The sequence below is a fragment of the Vanessa cardui genome, chromosome 12, assembly GCF_905220365.1.
Source record: "Vanessa cardui chromosome 12, ilVanCard2.1, whole genome shotgun sequence".
Taxonomy (NCBI): domain Eukaryota; kingdom Metazoa; phylum Arthropoda; class Insecta; order Lepidoptera; family Nymphalidae; genus Vanessa; species Vanessa cardui.
Window position 1 is genome coordinate 10,681,016 of NC_061134.1, and position 19,596 is coordinate 10,700,611.

At 32.9% G+C, this 19,596-nt stretch overlaps 1 protein-coding gene across 1 annotated transcript in view; it reads left to right on the plus strand.

The window, feature by feature from the left end:
- Positions 1–6,654: 6,654 nt before the first annotated feature.
- Positions 6,655–19,596, plus strand: part of LOC124534191 (fibroblast growth factor receptor 3-like) — a 149,148-nt gene continuing 136,206 nt past the window's right edge. Inside the window, exons 1-2 of the mRNA XM_047109901.1 lie at positions 6,655–7,084; positions 15,300–15,435. Coding sequence (XP_046965857.1) covers positions 6,785–7,084; positions 15,300–15,435 — 436 coding nt within the window. The 5' untranslated portion in view covers positions 6,655–6,784. The remainder of the gene's footprint in view (positions 7,085–15,299; positions 15,436–19,596) is intronic.

Consider the following 19,596-nt stretch of genomic DNA (forward strand, 5'->3'; position numbering starts at 1 on the left):
TTACATCGCCAATGTGTTCCAACATTGGAAACAATATGTGTCAGTAGTTATATATAGTAGTTATATATACTGGCTTAATCAAAAAAATCCTTCAAACCCGTACACTACTCAACATACTAAGTAGTACTGAATGGCGGTTGGATTTATGATGAGTGGATGGTACCTACACAAGGTCCTACCACCAAGTTACTTTATCAAGTTTGGACTACCCTCAACAAAATATCCAATTCATATCTTAAACGCCGGGCCAACCCACCTGCAAAGTTTTCAGCGTTGCAGATGTCCAGCCATGAAAAAAAAGACTATAAAATATTTGGCATGAAAGTAATTAAGGCACAGAGTATTATGTGTTTTATTATTTTATAGTAAAGACAACCTAAATCAGCTTCTCCGATCTACACAACATTTATTATACTTACATGATATTAAAACAACGGTTTTTACCCGGGAGACTTACGAGAACTTCTGCAAATACTTGCTAATTATAACTTGATGCTAACTTCCATACTTACAACTTATCTCAATGAACATAAAAGTTAATACCATTAGGGCTTAATAATATACAAGTGAAACATACAATACAAATCATGAGTCGATAATGCTAGCCGCATTTCCGCGTTGAATTGCAAATCCATTCTTCTGCGTAAAAACTTTTGCAGCCCTTCTGTCGTCAGTGGTGGCAAAAAATCGAGTTATATTTGTAACAAAGGGCCAAGGTCCAAGTGTTCTAAATTAAATTATTTTATTTGTAATTGTTATTTTTTTTTTGGATTACCTGGGTATCAAATACAAAGTTAAGTTAGGCAAAATAGAAACAAATAAATAATTTTTTGGTTGTGGTGACTTGCAAATATTGCAAATATAATAATAAGGCGTATACAGTTTATAGCCAAACTGCCTTTATATCACAAACCTACTCAAGAGAAGAGATACTTATTTTATTCGTTCAGATTCCTTAGTTGCAAGCTAAAATGTATCTGAAAGTAAAAGTTGGAATTGACGCGGTGAGATTGATTTACAATATTCGTCTCAATTACATGAAACGATAAAAATACTTGGAAAGTCCTTAAAAAGGCTGCCTTTTGTAATAGAAAATTATAATCGAATTTCGATTCTGAGGTTCGATCTTGTATTGAAGTGGCTTTCATGTATTCAGTCTCATTATATGAAAGACTGGCTGTCACCCACGGTTCCACTGGCGTTGGTTTTCAGCTGTTAGTCATAGCCTATCCCACCTTTGAGTTTAAACTTACCCCATACAAAATTCTATTAAATTTTAGTATAGTAAAGTAAAGTAACAGTCTGTACATTTCCCACTTCTGGGCTAAGGCCTCCTCTACCATTAAGGAGAGGGTTTGGAACATATTCCGACACGCGGTTCCTATGCGGGTTGGTGGAATGTACATATGACAGAATTTCGATGAAATTAGACACATGCAGGTTTCCTCACGATGTTTTCCTTCACTGCCGAGCACGAGATGAATTATAAACACAAATTAAGCACATATATAGTGGTGCTTGCCTGGGTTTGAACCCGAAATCATCGGTTAGGATGTACGCGTTCCAATCACTGGAACATTTCAGCTCCCAAATTTTATAATAAAATAAATAAATGACAATAATAAAAATATTATTATAGAACAACAAACAAATATTTAGTATAAATTAAAAATTATTGAAATATACGCAAAAAAAGAAATAATTTATGTAAACCAATAATGAGGAATTAGATATGATTACAAGTATAATATTTGAAACCATTTAGCATAACCAATTAAACATCACGCATAATTGATGTATAAATAAACAGACTACATAAAAAACTCAAGGCCATATCATAGTTGACTCATTTCAACTAAGAAAAAATTGCTTAAAGTAAAAATAGATGCTAATTCAAATTAATCTGTCTCGAGAAGGCTCTAAAAAGGTTTTATTTACTTTTTGTTCTCATTTACGTTTTACAATTCAATTTAAAACTAACAATGTCACCAATTGGATATATATCAATTTAAATGGCAGAACATTGTAAAAAATCCGTATTTTCTTATGGCGTGCCCCTTCACGTTTAATTATCGGCGCGATTAAACAAATGCAATCTAATTTGTAATTTTTTGCCGCCATTTCACGCCAATATACCTGTAGCTAGAAGTTTAGAACGCATGCATCTCAACTAATGATTGCGAGTTCAAGCTCAGGCAAGCTGATTTTTTTGTTTATAATCAACCGACTTAAAAAAGGAGGAGGTTATCAATTCGTCTGTATTTTTTTTTTTTATTTTTTTTTAATACTTTTTAGTGCATTTTAATTTGTTTTAAAATACTGTTTTGTTTGAAGTCGGTTTTTCTTTTTGTTAAAATTTTATTCATCTCGTATTCGGTGGTAAAGGAAAACATCGTGAGGAAACCTGCATCTGACTAATTTCAACTAAATTCTACCTGTGCATCCACTAACCCGTGTTTGTGTAGAGTGTTGAAATAAGCTCCAAACCTTCTCAGGGAAGGGGAGGCCTTAGCCCACTATGGGAAATTTAAAGAACGTTCGTTATGATTAAAAAATTCTTTATTTTTATACCTTTTTGAAAATTCCAGGAAAACTGATATTGTATCTCTCCTAAAATCGTTCGTTTATCGTTAATTGTTTGGATACTTGCTTACAACAAATATCCGTGAAGCATAAAAAAAGAATATCACGACAATCGTGATGATAAGGTTCTTCGCACAGGTTTGACGTCGAGCGTGAAAACCATAGTAAGGATTGGTGATCTAATTCCTTACAGATTTTACCATTCTTTGGTGATAACGTTGGCCAAACCCGTCGCGACCAACAACTTCTCGCGTATTCCTCCACCAAATATCAATTTCAATTTGAAGGAAGAGTAAGTCAGCTTAACTTCAGGCATAAGTAACATAATCTAGTTTCCAAGGTTGGTCACGCATTGGCGATGTAGTGCCAATATTTATTGCGGCGTCCATTTAACACCAGGGTGATTATGCCAGTTTTCTTCTTAAATATGATAGAGTTCTCTCCATTAGAATTCAATTAATACTCAACTATTAAATTGGAAATGCATCCCAATTTTTCTGCACTGTACTAGTTGCTACGTGCCTTGTAAAACAATGTTTTGTTTGTATTGGAATACCTGGGACATAGATAGACTTATTTTAGTTTTTGAAAATTTTGGCTACAATGTTTAATAGCAAGGTCCAATGTCAACTAAACCAGAATATGTTATGACATTTATAAAAAAAATGTTTGACGTATTAAAGTTTTTATCTTATTATTTTCCTTCGTGATGATACACGGTCAACACACAAGCGTGATCATCTATTATTACAATAATTGATTTAATGGCTCTAAAATACTAACCGGATTGATCGATTTGATATTGAGTTCAAAAACCGATTTTTTTTTCTTCAAGATGCTTGCGAGGTTGCGCTGATAGCGACTAGCATCATTTTATTTTATTTTTTCGTCATTTTTTGATTTATCGTAGGCCCGTGCGAACGTTGCATCGCTCGAAAAAAGAATGAAGTGACAAGTGACAGTATGAAATAATAATGGGAGCTATAAATATAAAAAAAGTAAAAAGAGGTCGATTATGAATCGATTCTCTAAACAAAATATTCGAAATTCAAAATGACACATTTTGTTGGCGCTAAATATAAATAAGATAAAATTAATTTAGACTCAATTAAACCAATGAAAGTTTTGTAACTTCCCAATACATTGCATTTCACGTATACACGAACAAATGCAATTTTTTTTTTAAATAAGAACATAGTCTAATAGAATATGTTCGATATTCAAAATGACATAATTCTTTAGGCGTCACGTCAGGCGTATACCGGTAAGTTAAAAGGACTACTTAGTTAATTGTATCTTTGAATGAAGCGACGAATATAATCATTTACAATCAAGATTTTATTAATATTTTAACAAAGATTTTATTAATATTTTAACAAATAAAACCTTCGAACTAATTATGAATGAAGGTTATATATTTCTGGTAATACGATAGTTTTTTTTTATGAAATAACACTGTATCAGTTTCGAATTACCAGTCATAAATATGGTCTTAATTTTTTACATAAAGATTTTTTTTTCAATTGGTAGTTTTAGTTCCCGACCTTATGTATATGTAAATATGATTTATTTGCTATATCTAAACTAAAAATGATACAGGAAACATTGTTTTAAAGATTAATATCTTGACCACTTCTTACAAGGCGCTTATTGCAAGTGTATTTTTAAGTTAGTTGTACTTATTTATAGATTAATAATATTAAACAGTTAAAGACCGTTTGATTTATATGAATATTGATTAATGTATTATACAACTAACGCACTCACGGACAGAACTTTGCAAATGAAGAGATTGCCTCTAGAAGAATAAATATAAATTATACATAAATAAAATATACTTTATTCTTTCTTTGTTTTTTTATATAAGTTTTTAATTATTTGCAAAAAGTTTGCAATTTTGATTTTGATAATATGCCTATGCCATAAAACGAAACTTGCTTTTTTTTTGTAAATATATATAAACATGAAGTTATTTAAAAAAAACTATTCTTGTTAGTAGTTTTGAAATATTAAAAATATTATACATGATGTATAGAAACGCACGGGGAAAAATGAACGCAGGGAAACGTCATAAATATATTAACACGGAAAGAGCGGATAAATCGCTTATAGTACGACACAACTTAGATGTAGCATCGGCAAATTTTAATAAAACCGATTTATAGAACCAATAGAAATAGCTCCCTGTCGCGCTATTCGTCGCTATACATTCCCGCGTCAGTTCAAATTGACGAATATATTAGGTCGTATGATATTACAAATTCTTACGTTTGTGTAAAGATCATATCCACATAAGAAATAAATATTGATAATTTGGGACAGCGTACTTAACTCGGATGTGATCGGTTTTAAGGATCTTGCCGATACATTGATGATACATCTAAATTGTGTCGTACTATACTTTGGTATTGATTATATCGTAAGATTGTTTTATATATCATGCGAGGTAAAATTTTTGTTCTACCCACATTAATTAAGGTCGTCTATCTCGTGTAGGGGAATATCAAGTATTTTAATTCTGATGAAAAATGTCAGTCAAATATTTAATTACAACTTTATGATTAAATTTTGAAACAATTTTAATACCCTGTAAGTCTGTTGTTATTATTCCAATTAAATATAATTTGAATATGAAATAGCACGTAGGTGTATAAATATATATGTTATTATTGATATGTCTAGACAAACTAACTTAGCGTCAGTCCTAAAAAAATAATAATATCTAACAGTTGCAAATTACACACACAATACTAAGTAATAGATTTTTTTTTAATAAAAGGTCACCATATACACGTACTCTAGTAAATATTATGACATTTGACGTGTGTCAAGCTTAGGTGTCACGCACACCAGGATAATAAAGCATCGTTCTATCTAGATACGTAAAAAATACTATGAATTTATTCAAATACGAACCAGAATAAAATAGCTGAAGAAAATGTGTTACAGTATGAGTATAAAATGCATACTTACCAAAATAACTGAAAAAACTGAAAAAAAAACACAAGTTTAGACTGATTAATTAAATAGTGTCATAATAATATTACATATAAATATTATTATATACAGTCAAAATCTGGTACCCTTATGTAGAATGACGGTCGACAGCTTTTTCAACGACGAATAACAATATGAAAATCGTAACTCTATTTTAAATCAAGCATTAAATTAAATGTAACCTGACATTCGAATCCGCCCAAGCTAACCCTATACTTATTGAATTATTTTATTTATTTATTGAAACGTAAAATGTTCATGTAATAATATTATTTTCATATTGGGATATGTCAAACATAAATAAGAAGTTAATAATATCGGGTTTCCTAATTCCAGTAGATAGTTGAATATAAAATTAAACACAGAGTAAATGTTTGGGAGAGTTTCAATAAGAATATAATGTTTTCCTTCTGTGACGTTATTATCAGAGATCAATGTTTGTTTTTCTTATTTTATTGATATTTATTACTCAGACTAAACTTGCCCTTGATTGTCTTAATTAGATATTTTTTGTTATAAATAAATATAGGTTGACTGTTTTGTTAATAAATTTGTGTTGGTGAACTTTCAAATAAGCTATCGGATGGTAAGTGGTCACCTCTACCCGTAGACATTAGCGTCGTAAAATGCTAGCCAGTCAATACAACAATGTGATTATTATATGATTATGTTCTAGGATTAGCACATTCAACCAAATATTAATTTATAATTGGACTGTTTGTGAGTGAGTTCATATATTATTATTTACAACAGTCTTTCAACGAATGGGATTTGAGGCACTAGTGTATATGTATATAGTATATTATATATACTACGCACGATTAATATATTCATATATATAGTATAGATTATACTTATAAAAAACGTCAAGGAATTCTGGGATAACTTTTTCGCAATTGACTAAATCTTTAACTTTAAGTTACATAAATATATGTACATATATACACTGCTTTTTTTAAATATATTAATAGATAGTGATGTACCTTGAAGTACCTTATTTTTGTCATTTATAATTAATCATTTAAATGTTATGAAATCACAAGCCTGGATACGTATATAATTGATAATCTACAAACTGAATCTTAGAATTTGAGGGTGAAAGAAAGTAAATATGACTAGAAGTGTTGACTTTAATTTCAAATTGTCAAAAAATGTGACCGTGAAGTTAATTTTGGTGTTTTGACGCTCATAGCATGTTTTATGCATGATGAAATGGCAATCAACATTGTGCTGTGTCATGATACTCGTGTGGCCCGAGAACGCTTCGCCGGACACATCCTTCACCGGTATCAGTACAATATTACGAGGATACATAGGCAGGACGACGACCTCAGACGATCTAGAAACAAGAACATCGATACAGGATGAGGAATTGGTGCATACATCGTTGGCTCCAGATGTTACGTCAAGTCTGCCTGCCAGTTTGGAAACGAGAGATGATTCTGTAAATGAAATGCATTCCACTCCGCACTTTGTTCCAAGTGCAGCTACAATTGAATTTACGGTGAGTAGACAGCCTCAATTGTTACTTCTGTAGCTAACCGTTAATAGATTACTAATTATTATGGACATTCTTGTCCAATATTGTCTTGTAGTGTAGCCATTCTTATCCATGTGTCTGAAACACCAAACTATTTTAAACGTTTCTAATTGATTGAGAGAATTTATGAAACGAAAATAATGGAAAACCAAAACTAGAGTTGACCTTATCATTGGGGGGAGGACAATATTCCCTGTATTGCCCATAGTCCCACCGCTGCACGTTGGGCATGCGGTTTGGCAACCGCAACGGTGACGCTGCTGCCCGTCACCCCTTATGATACCACTATCATAAGGGGTGACGGGCAGCAGCGTCACCGTTGCAGTTGCCAAACCACGATAACAGACAGCACCGATCTTTGGGCCTTCTCATCCACATGAGAAGGCCCAAAGATCGGCCTGAGTGGCACGCCTTAAGGGAGGACTACGGTTAGCAGTGGAATAATACAGGCTGATGACGGTGATGATGATAATAACATTTGATCGAAGTTTGTCAGACGAATCATTTTAATTGTCGATTTTAAAGATTAATAATGTATGGCGTTTTTGAAGCATTGTAGTAACATATAATTACGTACTTTGCTTCAAGAACGATCGATTTATATAGAAACTGGCATGTAACTTTACTTGGTGGTAGGGCTTTGGTAGGGTGCAAGCCCGTCTGGGTAGGTACCACCCACTCATCAGTTATTTCTACCGCCAAATAACAGTACTCAGTATTGTTGTGTTCCGGTTGGAAGGGTGAGTGAGCCACTGGAACTACAGGCACAAAGGACATAACATCTTAGTTCCCAAGGTTGGTGGCACATTGACGATGTAAAGAATAGTTAATATTTCTTACAGCGTCATTGTCTATGGGTGATGGTGACCACTTACCATTAGGTGGCCCATAAGCTCGTCCGCCAACCTATACCATAAAAAAAATGTAAAATCCGCTTTGATGAACTTTTTCAGTTTTCAAATTATATTTTGCGAGCAACATTAGTATCAACAGCGCGCGCCTGTCATACAAACCTGTCTTGATATCTTACTTTGTACAATTTCTTGCACTTTGCTTTCAGAACACATGAGGCGCATACTTCTAGCGCTAACTCAATTTCTTATAATTTGTAGTACCTTCTCAGTTCTATATAATCAGTACAGAAAACTTTACAAGCGCGATTCAGAACTGTTAATACATGAATACCTGTATATATAACAACTGTAACATAAAATACTATCATGCTAATTATAATCCATTGATTACGCGGATCTACATTTAATCACAATATTGTACAAACTTTGTGTTTATCGTGGTCAATAAATCACACTCAAGCATGTATACTACCGCAACATCTGGTTAAAACGTTAAACATTAAGCTTATCTTGGCACTCGTGGCCAGTCGCTCTTGTTAGTACTATTGTTTTTCATCGAATAAAACGCACATTACTAGTCCAAATGTACAATGGTAACCGTTATCTAATCTATAGACGCGTATCGATATAACGTCAGCCAATCTCTAGTGTTAAACGTTTATTATCGATACTAGAACGAGAAATGATAGGCGATACACAAATATACGCTGTGGACTCACTGGCCCTAAATATATCAGCGGCGCGATGTGTGTCGCATGATTAGCATTCGATAATACTAATATCGATTTATAAATTACAATTTTTGCTATACTTAATACGATTTATTAACGACATGAGTTTAAATGATTGTCAGTTCACAATGTTGTTGGTTTTTTGAATTAAGTTTTAGAAAAAAAAAGAAGATCGATCCTCTAGTAGTGATCGTAATCCTTTACGTGACATAAAAATGGGAAAAAGATTATATAATCTTATATAAAACATACGTGAAAATTAACTCGCATATTTTCCTTAAATTAGAATTTACTTACTTTTCAAATACGACGATTTTCTTATTAAATTATATTCATACCTATTTCATCGTAAAATTGAAAATGATTAGCTACTTAATCCCTTGCCGTTTTTCATTTTTTCTTAATACAAGTTCAGTTAAATAATTTTGATACGTCATCGGCGATGAAACCGCAGATTTTTAAAACGCGAACGATAAAATCGAACACAATGCGTTGATCATCAAAATGTACCCATAGCTTAATATACTTATAAATCTTAATCGCTAAAAATTCCGTTTATTTTCGTATACCATCGCATGCTTTTGAAATTTAATCAATTTCGCGTGTACATTTTGTTTGCTTTTAGTGTTGTTTACGGTTTTATACGTCGGAAATAGACAATTCATATCCGTTGAATCATTTCTTATATCAATAGTTATCAAGGGAACCATTTGTATTCTGTTATTAGGATATGATGCAAGTCCGTATAAAATGTGCGTTTTTCGCGAAGTGTACGTTTTAGTAACATTTACATGCTGTCTGTTATCGTGTTGTGGAAACGAACTAATTGGTGTCGGGGATAAATCTCGTATGCATCGAAACAAATACAATGTGAGTTTGTAAAATCAACATTACATAGTATAAAACAAAGTCGCTTACAACTGTCTGTTCCTATGTATGCTTAGTTCTTTAATATTACACAACGGATTTGGATGCGGATTTCTTTAATAGATAGAGTGATTCGAGATGAAGGTCTTTGTATATATTACATGCACAATATAATAGAAAGAATAGTGATAATATTAGTTTCTAAAGTGACGTAAATAAACAAATTATGTAGTATATTTAGTATCAGCATTGCACCCGTGCTTAGCCGTGCGATCGCTAGTAGGTTATAACAAACTAATATCTCTCGTATAAATGATGACTATATGTGACTGTATATATACTGTCAGCAATTTCCGAATGCATAATAATACGAATCCTGTTCTAAATTCAAATAACCCTATCAAAACTAATCAAATTATTATGTTATATAATTGTAAAGATATAAAAATAGTCGGAATCATTACAATTCATTCATGAAATTGTTTGGTATATGTATCATACAATTGTTAGTAGTTTATCTTTCACAGATAACAAACAATCCATTTCTTTATTAGATTGCAGTTGTATTATGTTCATAACATTTAATATATTTTGAAAATTATTTATATGAAATATTATCGAATATTTTTACTTCAAGGGGTAACTATATGTCATGGCTACATTATGAAATGTAATGTTATTTAAAAGCAAGCATTATTAATTCAATGTTAATGAGTTAATAAACACACTTCGCTGATAGCATACACGACTATATACATATGTATATTTGCCTACAACAGAGAACACTAGACGATATATGTTGATTAATTATTTGCTTTAACATTAACATCTAAAGGATTTCAGTCTGGCTTTCGAATGGAGAATATGACTGTGATGTTAGTAAGAATTGTACATTTAGTCATTAGAATTTTTCAACAGTCCATTCGCTAAACTTTTTTACCAGTTAGAACGAAAGTACTTACCAATTGACTTTTTCCTATCAATAGACTCTGCGTAAGCGTTTTATTGTTACCTGTAATTACGATCATACAAACAGCACATTTTTGATTAATCATGGATGCTTACTTAAACAAGGGCCTATGTGCCACATCTAACTTGAACGCCAATTGCTTCATAATTTACTAAATAGTGATCTTCTATCTAGGCCTATGTTTATCATTGGACAGCAAAAGGCTGATGATGATAATGGTGATCAGTGGCGGATTTACAAATCTGCCGCTAATAGGCTAGAAGGCTATTCAATTATCGCCGCTCCTTACTTATTTTTTGCAACATTTATGATTTGTGTTCTATCGTCCTCATTACATCGGTTTATCCAGTTATTAATATGATTATTAACTAGGTGATATTTCTGTCAGTTACTAGATTATTTTACAAACCCGCTATGTAGTGACGAGTATACGGATCACGGACGTCATGTGTATACATATAATTATAAGTTTTTTTTTTAAATTTCTGTAAGATATATAATAACAAATTTGGGCTAAATTTGCCGCCCCTCTAAATCTGCCGCCCTAGGCTCCAGCCTACTTAGCCTATTGGTAAATCCGCCACTGATGATGATCTATTAAAGTTAGGTATGCAACATTATTAGCCATTGGATAGTAACATATCTAGTAACAGTTGTACAATCGTTTAGTGACAAAAACGTTTTACCAAATTAGTCTATACCATCGCAGTAGGAATAAAGATAAAAACACTTAGGTGCACTGCTATGAATTTATAGGTAATTTATCTTTATTTATAATACAATACTATAACAATTAACTACTTATATCCTTGACGATTTCGTCTAGTAATGAGTACACCGGTTTTCATGGACACGCCACTTCGAGGTTCCGGCTTCGATTTCGAATGTAGAAAAAGTTTATTAGTTTTCTATGTTGTCTTGGGTCTGTGTTTATGGTACCGTCGTTTATTCTAATTTTCCATAACACAAGTGATTTAGCTACTTACTTTGGGATCAGAGTAATGTTAGTGAAGTTGTCCAATGTCGTCTTCCTTTTTAAGTTTTTTTTGTCATGTTACTTCAAAAATTCCGATAACAGTTTCTTCGACGTTAATTACGCCATTTTTTTGTAAACCCATAGTGAATGTCAAAGACATCTTCCCCAATGTCATTGCGTCAATTTCCTGTTCAATGTTGTATTTTGGCTTTACTCCTATCGTTGATATCAAGTATATATAGTTACTAAAGAAGATTTTTCATATAATTTATATAATTTAGAAAAATACATGTATATTTTAATATAATTTACTAGTTGTTGCCCGCAGCTTCACTCCCATTTAAGGGGGTTTGTCATATTTTAGGCAAGTAGCCTATTTACTAATTTCATCACAATAGGTGCATAGATTTGGTTGTGAACGAGCGACAGTCAGTCAGACAGACAGACTGACAGAGATACTTTCACATTTATAATACTAGTATAGATTTATTTTTTAATTAAAAAGACGAGTTTATATATCAAAATATCCCTGGGCAGTGAAATATATTTTGAAATGCATAATTATGTTGATATAGGTACATATTTTAAGCATACAATCCACTTCTAGCTCACAACGATAATGTTGTTTTAGGACGTGAGTATATAAAATATATATTTCTTGTATATTCGTATTTGTTATATGTTTTGGATATTAATATTATTTTCCTTATTAGTTGTCGCTTGCGGATTTGCACGCGGTTTAAATCTTGGTCGTCGGTTTAAAAAAGTGGCTTATGTCTATTTGGTTCTGGCTTTGAAAGAGCAACAGACAGATCTTTTGCATTTTGATTTCAGTAAAGATAATGAAATAAGCTTGAGAAATGGCCATTATTAACATATAAACTTAACAACTAAACATATTAACTCTTTACATATTAACAACTTAACATATTAACTCTTTAAATATAACTTACGATATTCTGAGTTAGTTCATAATACCTATCCTTTATAATAGGTATGACATCCTGGGACCAACCTGATTAATGATAATGATTTTTACAAGGCGTTTACTTGGTGGTAAGGGTTTTATACAAACCCGTCTGTGTAGGTACCAATAAGTGATTAATTAGTATCGTTGCGTTGGTTTTAATAGTGAGTAAGCTGATGTAACAACAGGCATCAACATCTAACTTTCCAAGATTAGTAGCGTATGGGCGATGTAAGGAATATTACAATTTGTTGACATATTTTATTGATTGTATTGTGACGTTTCAAATACGTTTTCGTGGTAATAAATCTGTTAGGCTTTCCGAGTTCTTGATACGCTTTTATGATACGTGTATCGTCTAAATATTATAATCAATTTCGTATATCAATTTTGGACACGTTGCGATCTTGTCTTGTCATAATTTTTTTACAGTACAATACAGTACGTCAGATTTAAAGTCAGCGAACATTGGCAGATTTGAAAATAATATGATCTTAAATAATATTCATCAGATTACTAGAAAATCGCAATGAGAGATCAGGATCGACGGCTCTGGGTGCTTAATGGCCACAAATAAACAGTTTAGCTTGTTTATTTCCAATGACGGACGAGTGTCGCAATTACTTAATGTACTGTGTACTCACACAATAATATAAACAAAAACATAATTGTTGACAAATCTATCCTAACAAATGAAATGTGTTTTTCGTAATAAAGTAACAGCATATAAGTGTCCCAATGCTGGACTAAAGCCTCCTGTATTGTCAATATTTTCGTGTGATACATCATTTGGCACGCTTTGGCTCACCGTCGCACTCTACGTTGATAAAAAAAAAAAAAAACAAAAATCAAAGTATACTTTATTCAAGAGGGGATTTATAAGCACTTTTGAATCGTCATTTAACAATTAAGTGAAGCTACCACCGGTTCGGAAAGTAGATTCTACTGCTTTCTAACATTAGGTAGGGTAAAAACTACACATTTTGTTTTTTGAGTATTCAAAACCAAATTATTTACATTAAACCAATCTTGTATCTGTGATAAGGCACCGTTCACATCGTCATAGTCAGTTTTTTTCCTGTCAACCTTAAAAATCAGTGAAGTATCGTCAGCAAACAGTACTATATCACAAATACCTTTAACAAAGAAAGGAAGGTCATTTATATATACTAGAAATAGAAAGGGACCCAAAATTGAACCTTGTGGAACACCCATTTTTAGCGAAGATCCAGTAGACTTTATTCCATTAATGAAAACTTGCTGGATTCTTTGACTTAAGTATGAAGCAATGAGATCAAGAGCCCTTTATGCCCTTTACCTTTAACGCCGTAATATTTGAGCTTATAAAGAAGCGTCTTGTGTTCTACACAATCAAATGCTTTAGATAAATCACAGAATACTCCAATAGCATTCTGTTCAATATACGCTACATTGATATACTATGTTGATAAAGAGTGTCTACTGAGTTTCTTGCCGGTTCTTCTCGGTAGAATCTACTTTCCGAACCGGTGGTAGCTTCACTTAATTGTTAAATGAAAAGTGCTTGTAAAAGCCCACTTGAATAAAGTTTATTTTAATTTTATTATGCGTGGCTACACTATGTACTTTATTACTAGTAATCGCCTGCGATTATTGTTGGTTGCCATATGTTAGGTAAAAGAAGTAGCCTATGTCCAGTGTCCTGTTTCTTTTGAAGTTCAAGTTTGCTTCATACAAAATTTTATTAAATTCGGTTCAGCGGTTTGGTCGTGAAAACAGACAGAATTATTTTCACATTTATAATATTAATATACAGGGTTATTGGCAACTCGACGTATATCCGTTAGGAGGTGATAGGGGTGACTATTTGCAAAAATTGAAACCCCCATATGCATAATCCAAACTATTTTTGAGTTATCAAATTTTTTAGCTTTTTTCAAAATTTGTCAAAAATGCAACTTCAAAAATTTATTTAAAAAAAGTATCAATTAAAATCTATTTTTTCTTTTGTTTGTATAGATTAAAAGGCACAATAATGAAAAATTAGCGGCTTTAACTGTACGAAATTTATAAAGCGTACTTTAATCTGATTGGTCAACAATGTACAAACATTTCTTGAGTTAACGTACAAAATAAAATGAGTTTAATGTTCAACACAAATTTCCAACCCCCTTTACACACCCTAAAGGGATAATATCCGTGATAAAACTCCTATATTCTGCCAAAAGATTCAACTAAGATACATAGGATATAACTCATATACGATACAAGATTTTATCGCAATCGGTTCAGCGCTGTAAGCCTAAATAGGTGACAGACGAGGTACTTTCTCATTTATATCATTAGCAGTAATCGATATGAGTACTTACCTATGTAATTTATGATATACACAACATTTCCAGGAAGACGTATACAAACATCGTCATTATCATTTTCAACTTAACGCTACAATATTAGAATATATATTTTTATAGGAAGTAAAAAAGAAATAATACTTTTTATTAAACTATTTAATAAATGCGGTTTACATTCATAACATACTAATTTCCTCCAATTAACTAGTATTGTTAAAAGATTATTATTAATTAGATTATACATGATTATTTTTTTAATAGAAGTCTTTAGTTTTATTAACTTAACTACATGCTTATTTATCAGTTTTCTTTTGTTATGAATTAATTAAACAACAATTCATTACAATGCTTCACGTTTGTTGGGCGTCAAGTGAAGAACACATTGTTTTTCTTGCTGAAAATCTCATGTTCGTGTAATTAGGTCAAATCTACAAATGATACATGCTATCTTTTGATAATAGATATATCTTATCTGTTTCAGGCCCCAACTGAAGATAATCTCAACCATTTTAAGGTGCAACACGCGGCTCTGCCGCGCGGGGTCCAAGTGACCCCGCAACCCCTCGTCGGCTCCGACCACGAGCTAATGTTTAATGTAACATGGAACCCACCGACTGGTACGTATACAATATAACCACTCACCATCATCATCACTACATATATAAAACACAGTCGCTTTCTGTCCCTATACCCCTATGTACCTATGCTTAGCTGAGATGGCCCAGTGGTTAGAACGCGTGCAACTTAACCGATGATTGCGGGTTCAAAACCAGGCAAGCACCACTATATATATGTGCTTAATTTGTGTAGGTATAAAATTCATCTCATGTTCGACGGTGAAGGAAAACATCGTGAGGAAACCTGCATGTGTCTAATTTCATTGAAATTCTGCCACATGTGCATTCCACCAACCGCATTGGAACAGCTTGGTGGAATATGTTCCAAACCCTCTCCTTAATGGAAGAGGAGGCCTTATCTCAGCAGTGGGAAGTTTACAGGCAGTTACTTTACTTTTTTTACCCCTATGTATGCTCAAAACTATAAAACGCAACGGATTTTGATGCGGTTTTTAATAGATAGAATGATTCGGGAGGAAGTTTGTTGTATATAATACATGGAAAATAATAGTAAAGAAACACTGATAATTTTAGAAGTTTGTAATGTGATGTCGTAAGTAAACATATTCTGTAGTATATGTAATATCAGTATCGCAGCCGTGCGAAGCCGGGCGGGTCGCTAGTAGTATAATTTGTATTGTTGTTCAAATTCAAGGTCATTCACACTGACCCAGTGTAATAACAATTAATATTAATTAATCGTAGGTTTCTTATCAACCAGCATGTGTTTAATGAAATGTTACAACCAGCCTTATAAAATTGCATTGGAATATAAAGACTCGTCAGAAGCCCATGGCTGTTACATTACAATAAGAGCATTAGTTATTATTATACTACTAAATACAATACACAAAGTATTGTATGTATATGGTTGTGTAGTAATTCGTGTATAGGTATGCATAAATGAATATAACACCCTCAGAAAAGTATTAAATATGTTATGATAAAATTAAAATATATGTACACCGCTATGTTATTCCATAATATAATACGTGCCTTAATAAAATTATGGTAATCCAAATTGGGGGTAGGACTTTGTACTGATTCGTCAGATATTCTACCGCCAAACAGCAACACTCGGTATTATTCGGTACTGGCCTTTTGGGTAAGTGAGAGTAGCTATAGACCCTAGGGAAATAATATCTTGGTTCAAATAGTTGGTAGCGTATTGGCGATGTGAGGAATGGCTTATATTGTTCAATTGCAATGTTGGGCGTTGGTGACCAAGATATGACCAATATAATAAAATAATATTCAACTCGATATTAAAAGTTACGAAAAAATATATATGTCTATTTATTGTACGAGATATAACTATACCTTTTATACCCATTATTAATTATGTATATCATAATGGGTACCCATCCCGACATCGCATGGGTCATAACGTTCGAACATCTTCAACAGTTATCGACATATTTCAACCAACCAACCTTTCTTATGAATCACTTTATCTATTGATGAAAACCGTATAAAATTCTGTTTGTTAATTTTCGAGTTTATCGCGCTCAGACAGACGGACAGACGTACACGGGGGAACGTATCAAGAGAATACATAAAGAGCACGTGTTTATCATAAAGGCAACAATAACTGTTTCGTGGAGTCTTACGCACGCGGGTACAAGTCTTGGGGCGCAGCCAACCAGCTCGTCTTCGCTAACGTCACTCTCATTAATCAGTTCGAAGTTTCGTTCACTGTTTATGAAGACAATCAAGCACGTTCCACTACAATTGGCTTCAAATACAAGTCAAGATTTAATTGTTATATACGATCTCGTAGAAAACTGAAAGACTTACTATATTCTTAATCCCCTAAATCTAAAACCTATATCCTACCTGAAAGTCACCAAGTATTAACTTCACGCTCTATCATTTGTAGAATGTTGTATTTAATAATACGCTTTATTTATGTAAATTCCTCAAATGATTTTAAGCTATCAGTCGGCAAAGTTAAAAATATCTTAAATTTTATTAAAGAAACGGATACCTAGCTCCAAAAAGGATTTATTGACTTTGCGGAATCGGAAACTTTGCTTTCCGAACGTATATCCAACGAAAGGAAAAGAACAGTGCTTGAACAACAAACTTGTGAACCATTATCTCCAGCGTAGTGTGCTGGTCATCTTGGAGATTGTTTTATCTTTACATATATTAAAATAGATATAGATAACACAGAGCCCATAGCGTCGCTGAAGCCCTATAACAAAACAACTTCGCCGATAAAATTCGACGTCGTGAGAATGGGCAGTTCTTAGAAACTGTTCGTGCGTTCCTCAATAATAATAAAAACACTTAAGTTGCTATCATTACCTTTTTGTGTGCAAAGCAAACAAGTGACAAATAAATTCATTAGTTAAAAGCGATCCGACATTGTTACACATTTAGTACACGGCATAGGAATTGGCCTATTCAATTGTTAACCTTAAAAAAACGTGCATATATATAATTATTTTGTTATAAATATGTAATATATGTAAATTCCCACTGCTGAACTAAAGGCATCCTCTCTCTTTGAGGAGAAGGTTTGGAACATATTCCATCCCGCTGTTCCAATGCGGGTTGGTGGAATACACATGTGGCAGAACTTCTATGAAATTGTCGCATGCAGGTTTCCTCACGATGTTTTCCTTCACCGCCGAGCACGAGATGAATTATAAAGACAAATTAAGCACATGAATCAGCGGTGCTTGCCTGGGTTTGAACCCGCAATCATCGGTTAAGATGCACGCGTTCTAACCACTGGGCCATCTTGACTAAATTTAAAGCAATTTAAACCGCGACATTGTTTCTTAGGTAATTTTAATTCTAAAACTCCGAAACGCTCTTGTGTTTGTAAACTTCTATGTATACAGCTGTGTAAGTTATTTTAATTGGGCATTACCTACATAAAAAGTCGACGTCTTCGACGACGTCGAAAGTCTTTTTTCTCATTCCAAGCAGACGAAACGTTTCATGTGCGGATGTTGATCAACGTTAATATTATAGGTCAGTCGCTAGCTTTAAAAAACGTATATTTCACAGCGAACTCGGTAAAAATATTCACTAGTTCAAACATCACTATGAACTATTACTCATTGACTTCGTATACTTAGCTTTGATTAATGAGTATTATGCGAGTCTGCAGCGCGTTCCGCTGGATATGATTTAATATCTAAAAATAAGACGTATTCGGAAAAACTTAAGGCTAAATTATCACTTATCGGAAATCTATAATATATGATAAAGGATAATGTTGTTTCTTTCGTGGGGACTACCCACTCATCAAATAATTTACCAACAAAAGTAGGCACATATAAATACTTCTAAATCGTCATGTAAGTTGTTGAATTATATATCAAACCACCGATTCGGGAAGTAGATTATAAGAATTATGAGAAGAACCGTAAAGTAAGTAACGGCCTGTAAATTACCCACTGCTGGGCTAAGGCCTTTCATTAAGGAGAGGGTTTGCTCATGTGGCAGAATTTCGATGAAATTAGACACATGCAGGTTTCTCACGATGTTTTCCTACACCGCCGAGCACGAGATGAATTATAAACAAAAAATTAGTGTTAGGTTAGATTTGAACTCGCAATCATCGGTTAAAATGCACGCGTTCTAACCACTGGGCCACCAAAATAAACATTGTCGTACATATGAATATAGTCAAGCAACTAAAAGTGTACTGTACTACAACCGGACCGTACATCTCTTTTATGATTTAACTTCCGCTAAAAAATTTAAAACTGTTGAAATTTAACTGTTGATATATAAATGGGCGAATTAAATGAATTAATATACTTTATTGTATTTTAGATTATTTTAGGAGTTCTATTAGTATTGCGTCTACATATTTGGCGTAACGTTTAATTAAATCTATGTATTATTATGTTATAGATATGTCGTACTGTAATTTATCCATGTTGCTAAACCAACGAATTTAAAAACTTTGAAAACAGTAACTTTGTAGTACCCTCAATGAGCAAGTTCGAATCGCATTTGTCCGTTTTTTTAGGTTTAAGAAAGTTCTCATAATCTTTATTTTTTATTAATCATGTATTGCGATGTGAGGTTTACGAATGGAAGATTAAGTATTTTATCCTATGTAACATATTTATTCTGTATACAATTAACCTGTTGACGAATAACAACACATAATTTTATATTTGTATACTGTATTCA